This window comes from Vigna umbellata, chromosome 1 (genome assembly GCF_029865625.1).
Source record: "Vigna umbellata cultivar VRB3 chromosome 1, Vumbellata_1.0, whole genome shotgun sequence".
In the NCBI taxonomy this organism is placed as follows: Eukaryota; Viridiplantae; Streptophyta; class Magnoliopsida; order Fabales; family Fabaceae; genus Vigna; species Vigna umbellata.
The window spans coordinates 76,685,906-76,710,197 of NC_142165.1; the positions used below are offsets into that span (position 1 = coordinate 76,685,906).

The 24,292-nt window shown below is 32.7% G+C and overlaps 3 protein-coding genes across 3 annotated transcripts; all 3 read right to left on the reverse strand.

Moving 5' to 3' along the window:
- Nucleotides 1-250: 250 nt before the first annotated feature.
- LOC148206407 (cinnamoyl-CoA reductase CAD2) lies at nucleotides 251-5,471 on the reverse strand. The gene is made up of 6 exons (XM_088104273.1): nucleotides 5,163-5,471; nucleotides 4,867-5,036; nucleotides 4,592-4,783; nucleotides 3,097-3,259; nucleotides 1,616-1,802; nucleotides 251-846 (listed from the first exon to the last, which is right to left on the reverse strand). Exons 1-6 carry the CDS (start codon nucleotides 5,281-5,283, stop codon nucleotides 690-692), a joined length of 990 nt encoding a protein of 329 aa, XP_087960399.1. The 5' UTR covers nucleotides 5,284-5,471; the 3' UTR covers nucleotides 251-689.
- Nucleotides 5,472-12,660: 7,189 nt separating this feature from the next.
- On the reverse strand, nucleotides 12,661-14,436 carry LOC124845368 (cinnamoyl-CoA reductase CAD2-like). The gene is made up of 5 exons (XM_047322448.2): nucleotides 14,238-14,436; nucleotides 13,963-14,132; nucleotides 13,689-13,880; nucleotides 13,409-13,571; nucleotides 12,661-13,251 (listed from the first exon to the last, which is right to left on the reverse strand). Exons 1-5 carry the CDS (start codon nucleotides 14,356-14,358, stop codon nucleotides 12,920-12,922), a joined length of 978 nt encoding a protein of 325 aa, XP_047178404.1. The 5' UTR covers nucleotides 14,359-14,436; the 3' UTR covers nucleotides 12,661-12,919.
- Nucleotides 14,437-18,897: 4,461 nt separating this feature from the next.
- LOC148206408 (cinnamoyl-CoA reductase CAD2-like) lies at nucleotides 18,898-22,030 on the reverse strand. The gene is made up of 6 exons (XM_088113480.1): nucleotides 21,848-22,030; nucleotides 21,557-21,726; nucleotides 21,293-21,484; nucleotides 19,676-19,838; nucleotides 19,396-19,582; nucleotides 18,898-19,106 (listed from the first exon to the last, which is right to left on the reverse strand). The coding sequence occupies exons 1-6, from the start codon at nucleotides 21,966-21,968 to the stop codon at nucleotides 18,962-18,964; spliced, it is 978 nt and encodes a 325-aa protein (XP_087969606.1). The 5' UTR covers nucleotides 21,969-22,030; the 3' UTR covers nucleotides 18,898-18,961.
- Between the last annotated feature and the right edge of the window lie 2,262 nt (nucleotides 22,031-24,292).

A 24,292-nucleotide genomic window follows, 5' to 3' on the forward strand; every position in this document is an offset into this window, starting at 1 on the left:
TTCATAAGTCTCATAAAACTATTTCTTTTAACACTCTCCATCTTAAGGAAGTCATTTTTTATTTCTATTTGAAATTATTTTAAGAAAAAAATGACTTCTGAAAATTTATAATCTAAAATTCAATTTTTAGTTCCAAACTATACAGTCAGGAATGAGAAAAATGAAAACTTTTATATTCATGGTATGCAGGACCAAAATATGAAGGTGTAGGAAGAATTTCCCGGTAGTGAAACAGGTAAAGAAACTAAAGTCAAAAGGCAAAAGATTACTTAAAATTCTTATGCTCAACACACATGCAAACACATTGTGTGTACCAAATTTAAACTATCCCACGTTCATACAATTTACAAGATTTAATTAGCAATCAGACCTTACCTATGAATTCTCCATTTGAGCCACAAATTATACAAACACAAAAATATATGGATGAGCTAGATGCATCAAACATCTTCTAGTAACATACTAAAACAAGAATGCAATATGTAATAAAAACTCTAATGCATGTTTGGAACTTAATTGTTCCTAGCACAAACCTGACCAAAAGTAGTTTATTTCAGTACTTAACACCAATTTTGATTTATATCTTATTTTACTGTAAGTTTATTCATAAGCATGAGCATAAGAAGCCGAGTGACATCAAGGTTTCACGTTTTCTCCTCCGGGAGATATCTCGAATCAAAATTTCTTCATTAAGGTGACAAATTAAAATTTATAAACTTCTTTTCCTTCAAGCTTTCCACAGTCTCCTTGAGGCTCACTTCCAAAGGAATAAATTCAATCCCCAAGCTCTTTGCTTTTTCCTTGGAAACCTGATATATTGGCACATGTGGCTTATTATCTGCACACCTGGTAATATTGTTGACACGGTGAAACGGTATTAGGAAATTAAAAAAAACTTGAATTATTTGTAATTATACAAACGAAAAACAAAATTAGACAGAATGAAGAGTCGGTTGGACCTCAACCTAATGGGTTTTTCATACAAAAGAATAATTGAACGACCTTCACATGCAAAGTTTTTATTCTTGGCCTCATCTCAGGAACATATAATTCAGTAATGAATTCCAAATGAAAAAGTTGTACATAAGTTAGTCATTGTCTTCCGGTGTCATCAAGTATCTCAAATATGCAACAAGAATTGAATATGTATCAATATTGTATACACAAGAATACATGTTCAGATCCAGGATACCTAATTAACATAGGGAATGCATAAAAGATTCACGTATGAAAACGTCATTAGACATCCAATCTCCAGCTAAGAGGAGAGTTACTTTCCCCCATCATGTTCTACAGAATGTATTTTGTAATAATAGCAACTTAAAATATTTGTTTATGAGCACAAGTTACAATAGATTGATATTACAAATTAGGACAATGTGATAGTTGGATGTAGTCTTATTTTAAGAAGGTTGTTATGTTGGTTAAGCCAATATAATCCTAAGGTTTGTATAGTTTCAAATCATCAATGCAATGCGTTTCTGACACTAAATTCAGTTTTCAAACAAGTAAATGAAGCACTAAACAGTAAGGTACAACACATCAAGGATTAATTTTTGCACGATTTATACGAATTGTATGCATTCTTGAAACTATCAAAATAAATCGTACTCACTTCTGTGGAAGTTGCAATGTTGGGTACAAGTCACGTAAAATCTTCAGAACTTCTGAGTAATGTGCGACTCTTTCAACCAAACAATATCTTCCATTAGCTGAAGAACTTTCATATGCTAGAATATGGGCATTTGCAACATCTTTCACGTTGACCCATCCAAAAGATGCATTCTGAAATGATTGCACACCTGCATCAAGGTGAAGGAACAATTTCTTCAATTATCTAAGAATTGGGCGGCAATGCAAAAAATCAAATATTTGGAAGCAAATAGGAAGTACTAATATTCTTCACAATGACAACTAAATAACTCAGAAGAGTGAAGAGTGAGATGCTGTATGCCTCATTTTTCTGAGATTACTTTCATGTGTACCACATCAAGCTGATGTCGTCAGTCATTCCCAGCCTGCTAACAACAGAATCAATGTTTGACTTCAACAAAGCTTTTGTATGGATCTATGCTTCCTTCAACTTGGTTTGAACATCACATAAAGTAAATTTTTGTGAAATTTGTTAATATTATTCATCATATCGTGTAAATTTTGAAGTGGGTTATGGATGCTGATGAAAGAGTATATGATGTTTAATAGCTTTATAGGCACTTGGAGAAGAATAAATAAATCCTTTTAGCATCCTGTTTATCCAAATAAAGTCACAAAACCCTGCGCAATTGTGCCATATTTTATCTCTACTTTCAACAAAATTCAAATTTCCCTACAATTTTAAGCTATATCTTCAATGGATTTTTTATCTTCAACTAATCTAACCCAATAGCATCTTCAAAAGGGCCCAAAACACTCATTCTTCCTCAATAAAATCTCTTTCTGGTTAGAGGATCTCAATGGCGAAGTTAGTACTAGGTGCACCTCGAGGAGAGCAACCCAATCCCAATGGTTGCATGACCAAATGATCCCTGATGTGTTGCCACGCACCGATCATCCTTGGCTCCTCACTAGGCAATTGTGTTCCACATATCACCTTAGTGTTGACATTACAGTAGACCATCGTCATTTGTCTAGTCAATGTTTTTCAAGGCATGTTTCTGCCCTTGTTCTCCTAGTCTGTTGCATCTCCCCAATGGTGTAAAAGAACATTTGTATTCAACATTAGAGAGCATGTCGTTCCTTGAGATGTGCATTCTTTCTCTGCAATTCTATTTTGTTGTAGTGTGTAGACACAAGTAGACTAATGTGAAATACCTTGTCAGGATAAAATGGAAGAAAGTTCAACAACAAAATACATTTTAGCATTGTCACTTTGAAAGACTTTAATTATTTTTTCAAATTGGTTCTTAATCTCATTAAATCAAGACATAAATATGGACAAAATTTCAAATCTATCTTTACATTAAAATAAACCCAAATATAATGGCAAATTCATCCATAAAGGTCACAATATATCTAAAGCCCAAAATACATTGTGCAATAAAATGCAGACAAAGCAAATCTATAATTTTTTCAGCATAATATATAAATAGTAATTACCATTAACTACATTTAAAATTGAAGCAGCACTGGTATTAAGGACTGGTTGCAAGAGAGGTCCAACAACCATTGCTGGGTTAATTGTAACCATGTCAATGTTGTTTTCTTTTACAAATTTCCAGGCAGCATCTTCAGCCAAAGTCTTTGAAAGTGTATACCACATCTGAAACATAAATAGAAAATAGCAAGAAATGTGAAGAACATGATAACATAACATACATGACAAATTATAACACTTTGTCAACATTTGAATAAAAATAAGTATTACAGTTGAGTAGCAATTGTCTAATGCATTTAATATTACAACTATTAAGTTGTCATGACATATGTACATAATGAGAGAAGCATTTAAAATAGGTTAGTTCAGTAGTGCAACTATGCATCAGAAGTGAATAATCTCAATACTTGGTTGTTGTCCTTGTGAGATATTTCGTTTGATTTTTCTATGAATGGTTTCTTTGAATGATTTGTAGCATCGTAGCATCTGAAGTGTATTTGAACATTAACAAACAATAGCTCATTTCATTATTAACTTTTTTGTAAACAGTAGGAAGACCACAACTCCTAGTGGAAACTTAAATATATTCGTAAAAGCTATTGTAAGCATAGTAACTTTTAAGTTATAACATTCATATTTTAAGTTGCTCTCTTTGTTTTTATTGCTCAATGGTGGAAGAATTGTGGTTGCACAACTCCAATCTTGTAAAAGCTAGCAATCAATATTTTAAGCTTGACATTTAGCTCATCGGAGCATCTGGAGTGTATTTGAACATTTAACAAACAATAGCTCATTTCATTATTAAATTTCTTGTAAACAGTACGAAGACCACAACTCCTAGTGAGACACTTAAATATATTCATAAAAGCTATTGTAACCATAGTAACTTTTAAGATATAACATTTAAATTTTAATTTACTTCTTTGCTTTTATAGCTCAATGGTGGAAGAATTGTGGTTGCACAACTCCAAACTTGTAAAAGCTAGCGCAATCAATATTTTAAGCTTGTCATGTAGCTAATCGGTGCACAACTGGAGTGTATTTGAACATTTAACTATTATTGTTTATAGCTCATTTCATTATTAACATTTTTGTAGACAGTAGGAAGAAACTAATTAACATTTTATTTATTCAGAATGCAAATTCATTAAAAAAAGGAAAAAAAAAAAAAAGAGGAATAGGCTTGACGATAAAAAATTGCATGATTTGGATTATATCAAATATAATCAACAACATGCTCATAGATGCAATATTAGGGATGAAATTGACCTTATTACACTCAAATGACATTGATTAGTTCAATGAGTGGTTAGTGGGTCAAGTGGATGACGATAATGACAATGAAGATGGAAAATGAATTGGCCTTTTATGATCCCATTCTTAATTGAGCAACTGTCTATGAAGTTTCAAGTGCTGGAGAGCCAAGAATTTATACAAGGATAAAAGCAAACAATAAAAGAAAGCAACCATCAATTGGTTGCTAGTAACGGCACATACCTGTGACTCCCTACAGAAATCTGGATCGGAAAACCATGTTTCGTCAACCACTACATCAGGAGTTCGAGGCTTTCCGTTGTACGCAACAGCAGCGATAGAAGAGGTTAAAACGACGCGTTTCAATGCTGGCGATTTCACGCACGATTTCAGAACATTGAGAGTCCCCTTCACTGCGGGGTCCAACAATTCAACCTGAAATGGATAAAAGAAACACAATATATCAGACAGCCTAGATAAATAAAAAATGCAAAAATCGAATTGCAAATGAAACAAACCTGCGGATCCTTGACATCGTGATAAAAGGGAGAAGCAGTGTGAAACACAGCGTGACAACCTTGAACGACCGAGTCAAATGAACCTTCTTCTAGAAGATTCGCCTTGCAAAGATGCAATCTCTCCTTGGCACCATCAAGCTTAAGCAAGTGATTTATCTTTTTGGGATCATCTGCACATCACATATGATCCAATATTTAATTTTCAACATGAAAAATGCATCACTGTCACCACAACCGTAACGAAAAATCGTCACCCACGAAAACAACAAATTATAAAAGGAAAAAATAACGCATACTTGGGTCGCGAACAGTGGCCTTAACAGTGTAACCACGATGGAGAAGAAATTTGACGATCCAGGAAGCAATGTAACCGGAAGCGCCGGTTACGCACGCCACTTGCCCAGCGCCGCTGCTCATTCTTGTTTTCTTCTATGGCTCTGAGCTGATTCTCTGTTCAGTGTTGTGCTCTGTTCACTGTGTCGTTTTGAAGAACCATCTGGCTTGCCTGATTCAATCTGGGAAAATGCTAGATGAATTATTTGACCGATACATACCCTGCATGTAAACTATTAAAAAAATTGGAAAATTATACATTCATGAAGACGAAGTTCATTAATTTTGAACCAATTTAGTTAGTATGTCGGACCATCACACCTAGGAATCTATTTATATAAATAATAATTATAATTTTTAAAAAGTTTTAAATAATATCAATTTATCATATATATATATTAAACTAGTATAGAAGGTGTTCTTGAACTTTCTCACGAACAACATGACAATCAAGCTCAATATGCTTGGTGCGTTCGTGAAAGCTCTGGTTATGGGCTATGTGCCTTGCAGACTTGTTGTCGCAATACAAGGTTGGGATCCCTGATTCTTCAATTTGAAGGTCCTGTAGGAGATAGCAGAGCCACTGTATCTCACATACAGTGGCAGCAAGGGCTCTGTACTCAGTTTCGGTGGAGGATCTGGAAACAGTTTTCTGCTTCTTAGATTTCCAGGAAATGAGAGAGGATCCGAGGAAGATACAGAACCCTGTTGTGGATCTTCTAGTGTTGGGACATGTGGCCCAGTCAGAGTCACTAAAAGCTTTTAGTTGCATAGGAGAGTCAGCAACGAAAAATAACCCTTCAGAGGGCTTGGATTTAATGTACCTAAGAATGTGCTGAATGACACGATAATGATAGTCAGTGGGTGATTGCATGAACTGACTAAGTAAATTAACTGAAAAACATAGATCGGGTCTTGTATTTGTAAGATAGAGTAACTTCTCTATTAGCCTTTTGTATGGGCCTGGATCATCCAGGTAGCTGTCCATTTTGTACAATGAGGTTGTGTCGCTTAGGAAGGGAGTAGAGGAAGGTTTACATCCCAACATCCTTGTCTCCTCCAGTATGTCCAAAGCATATTTCCTTTGACATAGATGGATACCTCTTATTGACCTGGCCACTTCCAATCCTAGGAAGTATTTGAGTTCTCCAAGGTTCTTTATTCGAAATCTCTTGTGTAGGAGTTCCTTTATGCAATTGATTTCCACCATAGAGTTTCCTGTTAACACAATATCATCCACATATACAAGTAGAGCAGTAAAACTTGTAGAGGGTTTTTCTAGTGAACAAGGAGTGATCAGACTTAGATTGAATATAGTTGGCAGATAGCAGGAAGGAAGATAATTTTTCAAACCACTGCCTACTGGCTTGTTTCAAGCCATATAAGGATTTTGTTAACCTGCAAACCTGCCCTTCATTGTGGTTATTCGGACCTGGAGGTGGTTCCATATACACCTCTTCATTAAGATCTCCGTGTAGGAAAGCATTATCTACATCAAGTTGGTGTAGAAACCAATTGTTTGAAGCAGCTAGAGCAATGAGTAACCTAATCGTGGTCAGTTTAGCCACAGGGGAAAAGGTGTCAAGATAGTCTATTCCCTCCTGCTGTGTGTAACCTTTCGCCACCAGATGGGCTTTGAACCTTTCAATGCTACCATCAGCTTTGTATTTCGTTTTATACACCCACTTACATCCTATAGCAGTTTTTCCTGGAGGAAGCTGAGTTAGAACCCATGTGTCATTGTCTTGCAGAGCCTTGATCTCTCTCTGCATGGCCTCTACCCATTCATTCATGCCTTTTGCCTCATTGTAAGATCTAGGTTCCTTATTTCCAGTGACTGTCATGGTGTACCTTAGATGTTTTTTCTGAAAAGTTATCACAACACAATATATTAGAAATCGGGTATGGGGTTTTAAAATCATTCTTTACAGACAAGGATTGATTGACCTGATGAACATAATCTTTTAGGTACTCAGGAGTCTTTCTGGGTCTGTCAGATCTTCTGTGCCCTTGAATCTCTTGACTGTCTCCTACATTGGCACTGTTGCCTCCATTATCAGAGGGTTGTTGTGCGTCTTCTTGGTCAGCAACATCCAATTCGGCATTTATGCCATCATCAGTGTGATAGTGATCTCTTAGAAGATCATTGAGGGAATCAGCTTTGTCCTCCTCACTATCAGAATCTTCACTGTTGCCTTGCCGATTTTTATAAGGAAAAACGTCTTCATGGAAGACAACATTTATGCTTATAAGGAGTTCCTTGGTATTTATGTCAAGCACAATGTAACCTTTCACGCCAGTTTTGTATCCTAGACAAATTCCTTTTCTAGCTCTTGGGTTAAGTTTACTTTTATTATGTTAAAGAGTCGAGGCAAAACACAAACATCCAAAGGTTTTGAGGTTTAAATAGGTAGGGGGCAAGTTATAGAGAAGATCATGAGGAGTTTTCTTATTGAGAATGGGAGTAGGCAGCCTATTTATAAGATAAATAGCATGTCCAACAACATAAGACCAGTAAGCATTAGGGATATTAACTTGAAAAAGGAGACCATGAGTCACATTTAGTATGCGTTGATGTTTTCTTTCAACAACAGAATTATGCTCAGGAGTCTCAACACAACTCCTTTGATGATTGATGCCATGCAATTTATAGAAATCCACACACTTAAATTCAGGGCCATTATCAGATCTAATAGTCTTAATTACCTTGTTGAATTGATTTTTAATTTTAGTAACAAAATTCTGTAGTAAATCTCTGATTTGACCCTTATTATTCATAAGAAAAATCCATGTATGTCTACTATAGTCATATACTATGGTGAGAAAATACTTAGGTTTAATCATTCACTAAGTCCCTATTTTCGCATGGAATCTCAATTTCGTCCCTTTCTTTCTGAAAATATCAATTGGGTCCCAATTTTATGAAAATTGCAACAAATCGATCCTTTCCGTTAAATAGTGTCAAACGGCGTTAAAAAAATTTATGAGTGGATGCTGAGATGACGAACGAACGCTCGTCCACCAGCGAACGAACGCTCGTCCAACAGCGAACGAACGCTCGTTCACCAGCGAACGAACGCTCGTTCACCAGCGAACGAACGCTCGTCCACAGCGAACGAACGCTCGTCGACCACCGAACGAACGGTCGTCCAGTGTGGAACGAACGGTCGTCCAGCAGTAAGAGGTCCACGAGCGTTCGTTCGCTGGTGGACGAGCGTTCGTTCGCTGGTGAACGAGCGTTCGTTCGCTGGTGGACGAGCGTTCGTTCGTCATCACAGCATCCACTCATCAATTTTTTTAACGCCGTCCAGCCAATTTAACGGAAAGGATCGATTTGTTGCAATTTTCATAAAATTGGGACCCAATTGATATTTTCAGAAAGAAAGGGACGAAATTGAGATTCCATGCGAAAATAGGGACTTAGTGAATGATTAAACCAAATACTTATGACCATGAACCGAAATGGTGTTAAGAGGGCCCCATATATCATAGTGCACAATTTCAAAACATTCAGCAGTAACAGAAGCACTTTTTAGAAAAGGCAATTTTCATTGTTTAGCATAATGGCATGTGTCACAAACAGTGTTAGTACCTAATCTAACATAGGGAAAATTCTCGCATATTTGTTTTATAACCTTGTCCCTTGGATGGCCTAATATATAGTGCCACAGGTTTACATCAACATTCTTAAAAGAAAAAGCAGTCTTTGAAATGTATCTTTGATCAGGTTTACGAAAAGCTTGTAGATAATAGAGCCCTTTCCAAGAGTTAGCACATCCAATCATCTTCAATGTATGGTTCTCCTTTATCTGACAAGTCTTAGAAGAGAAAGTCAGACTGCAATTCAAGTCCTTAATGAGACTTTGAACTGAGATTAAATTGAAACAAAACTCAGGAATATATAGAACATTGAAAATGACAAAGCTTTTAGAAAATTGCACAGTTCCTGCATGCTTAGCAGTGAGTGCAGTATTGTTTGGTAATCTTATAGAGATAGGTTTAATTTAATAGAAAGTAATAAAGTTTGTTTTATCATATGTCACATGATCTGTGGCACCAGTGTCTATTATCCAGGAAAAATTACCTTGTTTATTCTCAGTGTCATTCCTTTGAACTTGATTGACTTTGTGAGTTGGCTCATCAACTTTGTCTATCATTCAGAGAAGCTTTTGCATTTGTTTCGCAGTGATAGAATTAAAAACATTGTTGTTATTTGTAAGTTGTGTGTTCTGAATAGTGTTGTTCTGGCAAGCATTGGCAGAACTCCAGTCATTCCTTTTATCTTGATTGTTGTCTCCTTTCTTGTACCAAGGTGGGTACCCGTGCTTAGAATAGCACTCATCTATAGTGTGGTTCATCTTGTTGCAATATGAATATTGTTTACCATAGTTAGGATTTCTGCCTCTTCCTCTTCCTTGACCACGAAACCCAGAGCCCCGTCCTTGGCCTTTCCACTGACTGTTTCTGTCAGCAGTATTGGCCAGAATTTTGACATCAGCAGAGCCATGTTTCTCTTGTCTCTCTTGTTGCATAATAAGAGAGAAAACCCGATTGATATTTGGAAGGGGATCCATTAAAAGAATCTGTGTTCTAATAGTGTTGTAAGAGTCATTTAATCCCTTTAGAAAACATATCACATGTTCCATTTCTCTATACTTCAAGGAGATTCTTGAAAGATCACAACTGCATGGTATCTTACACGTGCAGGTGGGTATGGGTCTTAGGAATTCCAACTCTTCCCATAGGATCTTTAAATCTTTGAAGAACTGACTCGCTCCTCTTTCTTCTTGCTTAATGGAATGTATGTCCTGAAGTAAGTCAGAAATCTTCAAATAATCACCTTTGGAAAATCTTTCTTTCAGCTCATCCCATAATTCTTTTGCCTCTTCAACGTATATAACACTTTCAGCAATTTATGGGGAAAGAGTTTTTGTTATCCAAGATAAGATCATCATATTGCATCTCTCCAATTCATAAAAAAGAATGTCGCTTTTCTGGGGTTTCTTTATGGACCCATCAATGAATTTTACCTTATTCTTGGAAAGCAAAGCTCTCCTCATGCTTCTGCTCCAAGAAGAGTAGTTGTTCTCGTTCAAAAGTTGTGTGATGAGTGTGAGACCCGGGTTCTTTCCTGGGTGTAGATAGTAAGGGCTGGATGGATTGGAAGATTCACTCGGGTGTAGATAGTAAGGGCTGGATGATTGATCCGCTTGATCCATGAGGAAAAAGAATACAAGAAATAGCCCAAGAAGGTATCAAGATTATCAGTAGAGGCAGCGGAAGTAGAGCAGGTACTAGACCTGCTCTGATACCATATTAAAACCAGGCCCAATAGTGTGTGATCGAAAGAGCGGCCCAATGCATCACGACCCATAATAGAGATAAAGTTCTATGGGTAAATGAAAGCAACAGACGTGGCATACACACCCGCAAGTGAGGAAAGAGAGAACGGAGCATCCAGAGAGTTCTTCCAGGCAGTGGAGAGAGAGGGCAACGGCGAGGCAATCCGGCGGCCTTAGAGGCGTCAGATGACAATGGTGAAGAAGGAGAAAATGAAGAGGGCGACAAGAAGGTTAAATAAAACGCAACCTTTTCTCCTTTCAATAATTTGTATTTTCATTGATGTATATTGTTTGATACACTGGAAAACAAAAAGAAGAGCTCTATTTGTAGAGCTCTGTAAGCGAAAAACAGTAAAACCAAACGAAGAAAAGAAAACCTAAAAATAATGTGCATTGAACATTAAAGAATCTATTAGATTCTCAATAACATCCATCCCATTAAATTCAATCATCTTTATTTTTTATTTAATCATTGTTGTTATTTTCCATCTTCATATTCACTAAAAAATAATTAACTTCATTGAGTGTGTAGGTGAAATTGGTGCGTGAAATTAATATTGTTCATGTTAAATTAGTGTTTTGCATTCACAGTGAGACATGAAACACCCCCATTATGATTGAAAAACTAATATTTGCTAGTCCTGTGAAAAAAACTCACATTAGAGTGACTTTAGTTATAGAATAGAATAGAAAATCAATTAAGAGTAAATTCTCCTAAAAACAATGACTAAAAATTTTAATTAATTCATTTGTTACTTAGCTTTTGTTTTGGAAAATGAATTTTGGAGAATGAATTTGAGTGAAAATAAATGTGAAAGTCAACTCGTTTGAATTAATAAAAAGATTGTGAAAAGTGTAGGAAAATCAAAAAGTTAATGACAAATATAATAAGTTTGATAGATTAAAAATATTTTAATTGATAAAATTATATGATTACTATTTTATTCTTCGTCATAAAAATAATTTTAAATAAAATATAATTTGTAATAATTATGTTCAAATGAAATGTGAATTATTATTTAAAATAAAATAAATAGTTAAATTATTATTGTTATTATTATGGACAACCACAGTTCAAACTTGGGAGATTTTGACATGTGTTTAAATTTATGAACTACATATTTAGTTTATTTTACATGTAGACACTTAGAATACGTTTAAAAACAATTTCACTCTCATAAACGCTTGGAATGAGTAAGAGTCTTACCAAATAAATTGACACTTGTTTAGTTAATTTGAGACCTGTTTAGAAATTAAATAAATGATAAGAATTTAATTATGAAAAAAATACAGAATCATACTGTTTTTGCATATTTATTTTTCTTTACATCGTCTCCTGCAAACCTCTCTATTGTTATTTTATATTTTTAACCCTACTGTATATTCTTTTATTTGATTTAGTGAAATTCTTAAGACGACCTAGTTGATTAGTCCTATCTAAACTTAAAATTTGCATTCCAACCATTCATGATTTGTGTATCACAATGCTTAGAAGTAAAATCCCAACATGACCAACAAAACATGCGTAATGAAACCTGCACATCTTTGAAGACTTGTATCGAACATCTAACATACATTATGCAAGATTTGGAGAACTACACGTATTTCTATGATGTCATTCCAATCAAGATAACTTTCTCTTTTTTCAATCGGTGTTTTTGATGACCAATTGAGCACTACTAAGACAAGACAAAACAAGTTAGTCTAAGACAAAGTAATGATGATTTTGTAATACCAGAAACTATGTCACTCTCAAGGAAAACAATTCTTAAAATTGTAATACTGTTGTCCCATCAATTACAGAAGGGTGTTTATTTATAGGGTATTATTATTTTAACATCCAACAAACTTTTACACACAACCATTTTATTCTTTAATCTTTCTTTTCCTTTATGGAACGAGTCTAACCAGCAAAAGTTACATTATTTTTCTTAGTTGGTTAAGTTGGGCGAGACAACACGATTTTGATGTCTATACATAGTGAAACTAATGAAAAGTATTATTTTTAAAATGCTTATGCTTCTTCACACACTTAGGTATCCCAAATTTAATATAAACTACTTTCATATGTTTACAGTATTGAACTTCCCAACTGAATTTTCCACTCTAGAGCCACAAATGATACAAATATAATGCATTAGTTGCAACAGACATTTTCTAGTAATATATATAGTATAAGGAGGATACAATCTGTAATGCGAACTTTACCAGGACACACTAAATGGTCACTCTTACAAACCACACTAAGAAAAACTTATTTCAGTACTTAGCAGTTCTGATATAAGTCTTATTTTACAGTAAATTTATTCATAAGCATGAACATAAGAAGCCAAGTGTACAACTAAAGAAGGTTTCAACCTTTCTTGAAGGGTAAAAACTTAAAATTTGATAAACCCCTTTTCCTTCAAGCTTTCCACAGTATCCTTGATGCTCACTTCCAAAGGTGTAAATTCAAGCCCCAAGCTCTTTGCTTTTTCCTTCGAAACCTGGAATATTGGATCATATGGCCTATCATCGACACATTTCTGTGGAAGTTGCAATGTTGGGTACAGATCATGTAAAATCTTCACAACATCTGAGAAGTGTGCCACTCTTTCAACTAGTAAATATCTTCCATTAGCTGAAGCATTCTCATATGCCAGAACATGGGTAATTGCAACATCTCTCACGTCCACCCATCCCAAAGTTACATTTTTAAATGTAGGCGAACCTGTATCAAGCGATGGAACAGTTTCTTCAATTATCTAAGAATTGTTCAGCAAAAACTGATAACATAGTTTTAGTTGAAAAAAACTACATTGTGTAACCAAGATGCAGGCAAATCGAATAATAGAAATTTTAGAGCATAATGTGAAAATAGTAATTACCATTAATTAAATTTAAAACTGCAGCAGAACTAGTGTTAAGTACTGGTTGCAAGAGAGGTCCAACAACCAATGCAGGGTTCATTGTAACCAAGTCAATATTGTTCTCTTTTGCAAATTTCCAGGCAGCATCTTCGGCCAAAGTCTTTGAGAGGTTATACCATATCTAAAACATAAATAGGAAATAGCAAGAAATGTGAAGAACAAGGTGAGACAACACACATGGCAAACTATAGTAAGGAGTAACATGTAATGAAAGTTTATTAGAGGAAAAGGAACATACCCCATTTCTCTTACAGTATTCTGGGTCCGAATACCAAGTCTCGTCAACCACTACATCAGGGTTTTTAGGCCTGTCGTTGAATGAAACTGCAGCAATAGAAGAAGTTACAACCACGCGTTTCAGCGTCGGCGAATTCACGCACGATTTCAGAACATTCAGAGTCCCCTTCAAAGCCGGATCCAACAACTCAGTCTGAAATACATAAAGTGAAAACAAATTATTACACAGCCATAGATGAAACAAATGAACAAAACGAACTGCAATCGAAACAAACCTGCGGGTCCTTGGCATCGTCGAAAAAGGGAGAAGCAGTGTGAAACACAGCGTGACAACCTTCAACGGCAGAGTCAAAGGAACCTTCTTCTAGAAGATTCGCCTTGACGAGATGCAATCTCTCCTTCGCACCATCAAGGCTGAGCAAATGATCTACCTTTTTGGGATCACCTGCACATCACACATTACCCAATCTTTAGTCATCCAAATAGTAATGCATCACCACAAATAATCACCCACGAAAACAAAAATTATAGAAGACAAAAAAAAACATACTTGTGTCGCGAACGGTGGCCTTCACGGTGTAGCCGCGTTCGAGAAGAAACTTAACGACCCAGGAAGCAATGTAACCGGAAGCTCCGGTAACACACACTACTTGTCCGGCGCCGGTGCTCATTCTGGATTATGTTGTTCTGCTCTGAGCTGATTCTCTGTGTTCAGTGTTGTGTTGTGCTGTGTTCACTCGATCTCGGAGTGACCTTTTAAAGAACCAAAATCGATTGCGTTTTCAATTTGGAAAGGTATTACTGGGCATTTCAATTTGAATAAGTGTTAGTGGGCCATTTGCAATTAAGTGCCATATCCAGATCATAATATTAAACTAGGAGTATCAGAACATATCACGTATCATGATATAAAATTTAAAAATATGAACTTTAAACAAAAGTATGCATCATACAAATAAAAAATACTTTTATTGACATTAACTAAATTGCACGTACTATAAGAATATTCCAAAAAAAACATAACAAGATAAGGTAATCAAATTCAAAAAACTAAAGTTAAGAACACGTACGAATGTATGTGTACAAGTTTTGCAGTGAAGATGACTTGAATTTAAAATAAAAGAAAGATATGATATTTAGAAGAGCCGTGGCTTGGTGGATATACATAAATTGACATTTGCAGAATGCGACCCCAAAAGTCCGGTGGGAAGAAGCTAAATATATTGTTAATTTTTAGGTAAGATATTGTCTTGTTTTTTTTTTTATGTTTTCAGCGGGTTTTTCTATATTTAAAATTTATTACAATTTTTTAAAAATATTAGAAACATTGTACAGACAGTAAGAAAGAAATTCAAATAGTTGCATTGACCCGTAACATGTAAGATTTGGTAACGTTCATGGTTTTCCTGATAGGGGAACTTCTATGCAGATAATATTTTATTCAATATTTAGTCTTAAGTCATTTAAAAGTTATGTCGATTTTGATTAGGATGGGTCGAGCCTACGCATAAATGACGCATGCGCTGAGGTAAAACTTCTATATAATATTTTATCTAAAACTTTAAAATATATTTATTTGTATATTAAGTTTTAAATCCTACCTTTTTGTTCTTATCAGAAATGAGTGTACTTCATCTTAAATTAAAAGAGTAGACTTTTTATATGTGGAGTATCGATTAGAAATTAGATTTAGGTTGAAATATTTTTTAAAGATAAAATTATGATGGATATTTGAGTTAAAAAATAAACTATATGCCTCAAATGTTATTATTTACCTTAGTGATACTGTTTCAAGAGATTTGAGATTAAAACATTTATGTTGAATGTGAAAATAAAAGTGATGTCTAATATAAATTTTACAAAAAATGAAAAGGTAATTCTAGAAACAAGTTTTACTGCACTCTTTTATAGGAAAGAAACAGTTGTACCGTGATTCACCCTATTAGGAAATATTTGGATTATTTAGCTGCATGCATCTACTTTCCACGTCACCTTCTAGGTTTTACTCCATAATTGAAAGCAAAGTTTCAACTGTAACATTTCTAAAGGACAATGATATTTTTTGATAATATTTTCAGACGTCGTATATTTTTTTTATTAAATTTAAGGTAAATATAATAATAAAATAGTGAAAAATAACATATATTATATTAAAATATTATAAAAAATCTGCATCAACTTTTTTTTTCTTTTTAACTACTTCAATTGACTTTTAGCTTGGTGGAAGTAACTATCGCTTATAATTCAATAACTTTTTTATTAATTTCTTTCTATCTATCACTATTTGTTTCTCACTTTCATATAATTGTTAATTATTGTACAATTTTCTACGGTAAAAAAGGTGTCGAGTTTAAAGTCTAAATTCACTGTTAATTTTATAATGTTTCCATCTTCCATATTCTTAAAATATATTAATTTTGATATATTAAAAATTTTATTAATATATTTTAAAATATTAAAATTAATGTACATCAATTTATTTTTGATAATACTGCACGAAGACATCCCAAAAGGTCACTGTGAGATATTTCAAATTCATAAAGTTTGATAGTGCAGAGGTAGTCTTAGTTAGGGATCGGAGCGAGTCGGACACGGATAAGACATTATCCGTAATCTGACCTGTCGATAAAATTGTATTCACTATTCGATTCGTTATCACGTGGGTATCTGTTTAAAAATATTCGCGATACCCGCAAAAATAAAAAAAATATATTTAATACATTTTTAGAATAAAATTTAAATAAAATTATAAAATAAAAATATATAATATAAATATAAATTAAATTAAAATAAATTTAAATTTTAATTAAATTTAACCTAATAAAATATAATTTTATTTTATTTTTAATTAAATTTAATTAAAATATATATAAATTATTTTTTATTTTATTTTTTGCGAGTAATAAGTACACACAGGCGAGTAGTATACTATCTGTATCCAACCCGTTTAAAAGCGGATATAAAATTTCCGTTATCCATTACCCACAGATAATAAATAGTATTATTCGCCGCAGATTTTAGATGCGAATACTCTGTAAAATTGTCATCCCTCGTAGTTGAAAGAAAGAGTCCATTAATTATGACACGAATGTTAATCATATTTCATCTGTCTAAGGAAAGGTTGCTTGCAGATGGTTTGTTATTAGCTAAGCTTCTAGTAGAGTGTGGTGGTATTATTTTCATTGAGTTTTCTTTATTTATTTTCATTTAACTTAATTTATTTTATTACAAAAGAATTTAAAATTATTAACCAAATCTTATCAACAGAAAGAAAATATATCAATAAATATGAATTATTCACAAATTTATTTTATCATGATAATATATAATTTTTGTCACTTATTACAAATCTTAAAATTTGTCAACAAAATTTCCAACAATTTAAAATATCTATTAACTATTAACATTTTTTACAAATATTCTCTTTTTTATTGGAGTTAGATGTCGAGAAGACAAGCGACATGATTGATTCACTAAGGTAATCTTATAGAACAATCTTAATCATTTAATAAGATACATTAACTTATTACTCTTAATCATAATTATTTGAATCAGGGTCTTGTAAATTTATTCAAATTTGTTGGAAATAGCATTGTAATGATTCTTATTCTTTGCATACTTTTTAATATCTTACAAAAAATCTCACCTATACTTTCTTACGGTTTATAGTTGAAGGTGATCTCTTAAATGGGATAAAAGCCTATTTGTTAATGGTCAATACGACCTACCAATATATAACCATTTATGTGTCCAATAACTTGTTTGTATCACCGTTCGTCTTTTACTTGGTTCGGTTGTATATATAGAGAAGTTTCCTACAAAAGGTATTTTGATGTCAAAGTCAGCAAAGATTTAGCAAACTCAACAATAAATGTGTAATGAATTCAACCAATCTACCTCATTTTTTCAAACTTGTATTTATAGATTTTTGAATTAGCCCCGACCTAATCACGACCTAATTGGTAATAATCATGTTTTGATTTAAGTTAATCATCATCAATCTTAGTTATTGTTTAAAGGTGGTCGTTCAATCCAAATTGTCCAACAAACAGGTCTCTAGGTAGCTTATTGCATGTTCCTAATTGTATGGACAGTCTGGTCCTAGGCTGATTGGATAGTGACACAGGTCCCTCAAGCCCAAGTATACTCTCGAGAGGGTTTATTGTGAAAAAGGGTCCCGGGCATTTTTGGAGGATGTTTGCTTCTTTTGGTAAACGGTCAATTGGGAGATTGTAACCATTCTGAAACATTTTAGGGAGATGTGTTAGATAGGGAGAAGCTACAACCGGTGGGAGAAGGACAAGTGGCACGTTGGGATTCATGCATCTCAAGAAATGAAGGGTCACAAGGTGTGGGCCATTAGATCTTTCTCGATTTGACGGTCAGGATTTGTTTATTGAAGTGCTCATTTCAACTATAAATAGAGGTGAGACTCAACGTCATTTTCACCATTTCTCTCCATTTTCTCTTGCGAATATCGAGTGTTTCATACTTCTCTTATTCAAAGGGAATAATGTCTATTGTTCTACTGTCTTTATTTGAGGAGTCTAGAGGGAGGGGAGACCAGGGATATGCCAATGATGAATCGACATCATTGATATTGTCCTTGGATCAACCGTGCGAGAAGTAGATTTTGGTGACGCAGCGGCGGGTGTAGATATTAATAATGCCCCTACTTCAGTCAACACGGGTGAGGTGATCGCGATAAAAGTGGATGTTACAGGGCTCCTCATGAGTTTGGGGAGTACGTCTCCTCCTTCATCATGGGATATTCCTTGGAGGAGTTTGTTGGTAGGATAGCCATGATTAAGGTAGTGAAGGATGACGAACATTTCAAGCATGCTCTGTGCAAGAAGAACGAACGGGTCTTTCATGAGAAAGAGGATGTTGAGCATGATTTCTTCTACACATACTCTACCTTATTTAAGTTAATCTTCATCAATCTTAATTACTATTTAAAGATGACCATTCGGTCCATGTTATTTAATCGACTAGTCTTTGGATAACTTATTACATGTTCTTAATTGTGTGGATCATCTCATTCTAAACTGATCAAACAGTGATACAATACAAGTACAAAAGAAAATATAACAATAATGCTTAAAAACATGAACATGCATGTTTGAAACTTAATTGTCAATAGTACAAACACACCAAGAATAATTTATTTCGGCTTAATGAAGTCTTAGTTTATAGTAAGTTTATTCATAAGCGTGAACATAAGAAGATGAGTCAACAACTAAAGAAGGTTTCGACGTTTTGAAGGGTAACAACTTAAAATTTGATGAGCTTCTTTTCCTTCAAGCTTTCCACAGTCTCCTTGAGGCTCACTTCCAATGGAGTAAATTTAATCCCCAAGTTCTTTGCTTTTTTCTTCGAAACCTGATATATTGGCACATATAGCTTCTCATCTGCACACCTGGTAATATTGTTGACAGGGTAAAACGTTTATTTGTCATACGTGATTTTCTTGTTTGTTCAAATATTCAACTATAATGACAATAGATTGATAAGGTAAATTAAGACACATTCGCATTTGTGTATAGCTCTAATTTGGAAGGTTATTATTTTATTTTAGCCTATATAGTATAAGGTTCTATAATATGCATTTTGGATACTAAATTAAGTTTTCAAGCCAATAAACAAAGCACTGAATAGTGGATTTGAATCGCACGCAGTCTTGAAACCATCAAAATAATTATACTCACTTCTCTGGAAGTTGCAATGTTGGGAACAAATCACGTAACATCTTCACAATCACTGAGTTGTGTGTCACCCTTCCAACTAGACAATATCTTCCATTAGCTGAAGCATTCTCATATGCTAGAATATGAGCATTTGCAACATCTTTCACATCTACCCATCCCGAAATAACATTTCTAAATGTTTCAGCACCTATATGAAGACGATGGAACACTTTCTTCAATTATCTAAGGTTTGTGCAGCGAAATAATAAAAATTTTAGAGCAGAATGTATATAGTAATTACCATTAACAAAATTTAAAACTGCTGCAGCACTGGTGTTAAGCTCTGGTTGCAAGAGAGGTCCAATAACCATGGCTGGATTTATTGTAACCAAGTCAATGTTGTTTTCTTTTGTAAATTTCCATGCAATTTCTTCAGCCAAAGTCTTTGAAAGGTTATACCATTTCTAAAACATAAATTGGAAATAGCAAAATATGTCAAGAACAAGGTAACATAATACACGAGACAACATTGTAACCAAAGTCAATGTTGTTCGTTTTATATTGTCTTTCATCGCCATTATAGTGATTGGATGAGAAGTTATAACTTATAATTAAATAATAACACTTTCTGCTTAAGTCTATAACATCTTAAACCTTTCTACCAGAAAACTATTTCTATTAATATTGTAAATTTTTATAAAAAATATATAATTAAGCTTTTAAATATATTAAAAGTAAAAAATATGATTATATTTTTAATTAAAAATGTTGAAAATAATAAATTTATGAAACATTTATTAGCGTGTATTATTTTTAAAATAATCATGGAAAAAAACACAAATTAAAAATTAATAAATAGGACTACGTAATCATTTTATTATTTATATCATTGATATTGTGCTGGTGTACTTATTTTTCATTATTTATAATTAATAATTTTAAATATGTTTATTATTAAACATATTTCATAATTTTTTGAATTTGTATGATTTTATTAAATAAATAAAATTACTAATGATTTTTTAATGGTATATTTATTAATTTGAAGAACAGAATTTTTAACTTTTAATTTTATGTTCTTATTATAATTTTTAATATTATTACTTTCATATTATATATTATATTGCTAGTTTTATTTTACACATCGATCCAAATATTTCAATTTAAATTTAAAATTAAGTAGGAAGTAAAATAATTTAATATACGTGGGACAGTTATTACATAATAATATGTAGTTAATCATAAAAGAAAAGTAAAAATAATAATATAAAATATAAAAAAATATATATTATTGTCACTATTATTATTTTGAAATATAATATTTAATTAGTAAAATAAATATTAAAAGTAAGATTATCGTTAAATAAAAGTATAATATAAAAACATTGAAAGAAAAATATTAAATAAATAAATATGAAAATGAATTTTGATATTACACATATGAGAACTATTTTTCTAAGTAAAAAAATAATTTCTATCCATTTTTAATAGTTTTATAAAGTTTCCATTTCAAGATACTGTTTTCCAACATTAAATTAAGTATTTTTCTTTTGTTAAGTATTAAATAGAGGTTGAAAATAGATTTAAAGTGGTGACAGAAACTTTCCTTTTTTGTGCTCTTTTCTGTCCTTCGTCTTCAAAATTTGTCAGAATAAAAAACGATCGAAAATTTGGTTATTAAAAAAAGTTAAATTTTTTTTTATAAAGAAAAAAGGGAATTAGAAAGTAAAATAATGAATATAAAATATCTTTTTCCAAAAAAATAATACCGAACATTGATTAGTTAAAGTTTGTGTACTTTATTTTCAGCCATTGTCCATGCATGGGACACAGGTACGTCTCCTGAGTCTTGGGAGACAAGTAATTTTTTCTTCTAAACGACACAAAAACATTATCAGAGGAAACAGCCCATACATACCCCATTTCTCCTACAGAAATCTGCGTCGGAAAACCAGGTCTCGTCAACCACTACATCAGGGGTTTGAGGTTTTCCGTTGTACGCAACTGCAGCAATAGAAGAAGTTAAGACCACACGTTTCAGTGTTCCGGACTTCACACACGATTTCAGAACGTTCATTGTCCCCTTTAAAGCTGGATCCAACAACTCACCCTGAAATACATAATATTTTATGTAATCCACAGATGAAGCAAATGCACAAATCGAACATCAAATGAAACAAACCTGCGGGTCCTTCGAACTCAGAAAAAAGGGAGAAGCAGTGTGGAACACACCGTGACAACCTTGAACGGCAGAGTCAAAGGAACCTTCTTCTAGAAGATTCGCCTTGAAAAGATGCAGTCTCTCCTTCGCACCGTCAAGGCTAAGCAAGTGATCTACCTTCCTGGGATCACCTGCACATCACATTTCATATACAATATTTAATCTTTCAAATGCTAATGCATTATTATCATCATCACTACAAATAATCACCCACGAAAACAAACACTATATAAGAAACAAAAAACACATTACTTGGGTCGCGAACGGTGGCATTAACAGTGTAGCCGCGTTCGAGAAGAAACTTGACGAGCCAGGAAGCGATGTAACCGGAAGCGCCAGTGACACAGACAAGTTGGCCTACGCCGATGGTCATTCTGGATTATTTTGTTCTGCTCTGAGCTGAGTGTTGGAGTTGTGCTGTGCTTAGTGACTCTGAGACTGAGGTTTTAAAGAAGCAGAGCGGTGGTGGAGAAGACCACGTGGTTCGATAATTACACATAAACAAATAACTGTCCACTCAATCTCAGACAGGTTCTGAATTTCTAAAAAGTACATGATGTCTCTCATCAACTTTGATAATAATTGAGCTCGGAACCTTAGGTTTTCTGTTACTAGATTCGATTTAGGTTTTTTCTTTTAGTATATAGGTAAATTTGATACAGTAATTATAAAAATAGATAAATTTTTAAAAGAAAAATTATAAGAATAAATAAGTCGTACAAACCTCACAGAACTTAGAAAAAAAAAAAGGAGAAATTGTGCATTTACACGACTTTTGTTTTACCGTGTTGAAAAATAATTGATTATTGAAGTCGATGGGAAGTCTGATAACCAATCTCAATATAAAATCGTTTTGAAACAATATGACTTCCAATTTTATTCTTATAATTTAGTTGGATGTGAGTAAAAAAAATTTGAACTGACACCACAACACTTTATATTAATTAACACAGTTCAACATTCAAGTCAAAATCTTATATACCTAATGTTTGATACAACCTAACTCGATTCATTAATATCACATGAAAACGACTTAAAACTTTTTTTCATGAAAATGCACTAATGATGAAATGAGTTGCTGGGTTGAAAAAGGTTGTTGTTTAAGCTGTTTTAGATCTTGGTTGAGTTGTATCAAACCTTGGTCAAACTATTGGACAATGTTAATATGAAATGTTGCAACAGAAATTCAATTTTTTTTACTGAAGTCGAGCTGACGGATTGGCTCGACGGACTCGTGGACCAAGCTTATCAGCCTATCCATAATTGACTACAAATACACAATAATCAATTACAACTACATTTTCAAAATTGGAAGTCTTCTTATCTTAACAAATTTCTATTGAGATTGAAAGTCCTCATACCCGTAATGACTTTGATGTAATGTAATTGATTACATATTCATTGTAATCAATTACATATTGAAGGTGTTGAGGAATTGGTGACTTTCAATTTTAAGGGATTGTAAATGTTTTGGATGAGTTATATTAGATCTTGGCTAAGATATAGTTGACCTTGACTAAACTATATTAGACCTTGGCTCAGCTGTTGGACTATATTAATATGAAATGTCACAATGCAGGTTTAAATTACTATTAATGAAGTTGGGATGTCCGACTGGTCCGACTAATACATGGAGATAAAATTGAAAGTTATCTTGCTTCAAAATGACTTTGGATAGAGATTGAAAGTTATCATACCTAATGATTTCAATAATCAATTACCTTTCAACGCAATCAAAACAAAAATGGTGTAAAAAAATACATAATTTATTCATTTAAAATTATTGTGAAAATTACACTCTTGTTTCTTTTTGTAATTTTTTCAAATTTACCTATTTTCAAAATTATTACACCAAATTTGTAAATTCGTAAAGAAAACCTTCATTTTAATTATATCAATTGGATATAAATAAATGGATTGTTTGTTTTTACTTTAATTCATAAAAACAAAACAAAACATTGATCATTCGAATATTTTAATATAAATAAGTACATAGAACATATGTTCATATATTAAATTGTTAATATATAGATATTATAATAAGTTATGATTTGGTAGGTACACACGTGAGAAAAACGTGGACATATAATTATATAAGTAACACGAATTATTTTTCATCTAACCGTTTTCGTATGAACAGATCTTAAAAAGTGAAACTTATTTCATTTATATATTGTAATTTTATTTTATTATTCGTGTGAAATTTTTTATATATTCTCTTTATATTTATTTTGAGTTTATTAAATTTATTACCATCCACAAATATTTGCTCTCATACATATAAAATATTTATTCTTGATCATGAAAGTAACACAGTGGAAATCTTACACTAATTAAAACTAATTTAAAATCTATATTTATAAATTAAATTTATAAATATAGATTTAACTTAAATTTACCTCCTAATATATGATAGTAATTTACTTTTTAATAATTGATTATGATAATAATATTTGTTTTATTGACAGATAAATTAATGATAACTTGGTCAATTTTTTTTATTTATATATATATATATATATATATATATAACAATTAAAATATAAATAAAAATGTAATATTTATTTTTGAATTAAATGTGTTTTTAATTTTAAACTATGATGCAAAATTAAATTTTGTTTTTATCCCAAATTTTAATAGTGTTTTGTCTCAAAACTTTAAAAATAAAAATAAATGGACGTAGTTTTTTATTACAAA

Bases quoted from the DNA above. Each gene is read 5' to 3' on its own strand.
- LOC148206407 (XM_088104273.1), bottom strand. From the start codon at position 5,283: ATGAGCAGCGGCGCTGGGCAAGTGGCGTGCGTAACCGGCGCTTCCGGT. The intron at 5,037-5,162 runs GTATGCGTTATT...TGTGATGTGCAG, and splicing joins GGCCACTGTTCGCGACCCAA to ATGATCCCAAAAAGATAAAT. The intron at 3,260-4,591 runs GTATGTGCCGTT...TTTATGTTTCAG, and splicing joins ATTTCTGTAGGGAGTCACAG to ATGTGGTATACACTTTCAAA.
- LOC148206408 (XM_088113480.1), bottom strand. From the start codon at position 21,968: ATGACCATCGGCGTAGGCCAACTTGTCTGTGTCACTGGCGCTTCCGGT. The intron at 21,485-21,556 runs GTTTGTTTCATT...TATGTATTTCAG, and splicing joins TGAGTTCGAAGGACCCGCAG to GGTGAGTTGTTGGATCCAGC. The intron at 19,839-21,292 runs GTATGTATGGGC...TTTATGTTTTAG, and splicing joins ATTTCTGTAGGAGAAATGGG to AAATGGTATAACCTTTCAAA.
- LOC124845368 (XM_047322448.2), bottom strand. From the start codon at position 14,358: ATGAGCACCGGCGCCGGACAAGTAGTGTGTGTTACCGGAGCTTCCGGT. The intron at 13,572-13,688 runs GTATGTTCCTTT...TTTATGTTTTAG, and splicing joins AATACTGTAAGAGAAATGGG to ATATGGTATAACCTCTCAAA. The intron at 13,252-13,408 runs GTAATTACTATT...CGCTTGATACAG, and splicing joins AGTTTTAAATTTAATTAATG to GTTCGCCTACATTTAAAAAT.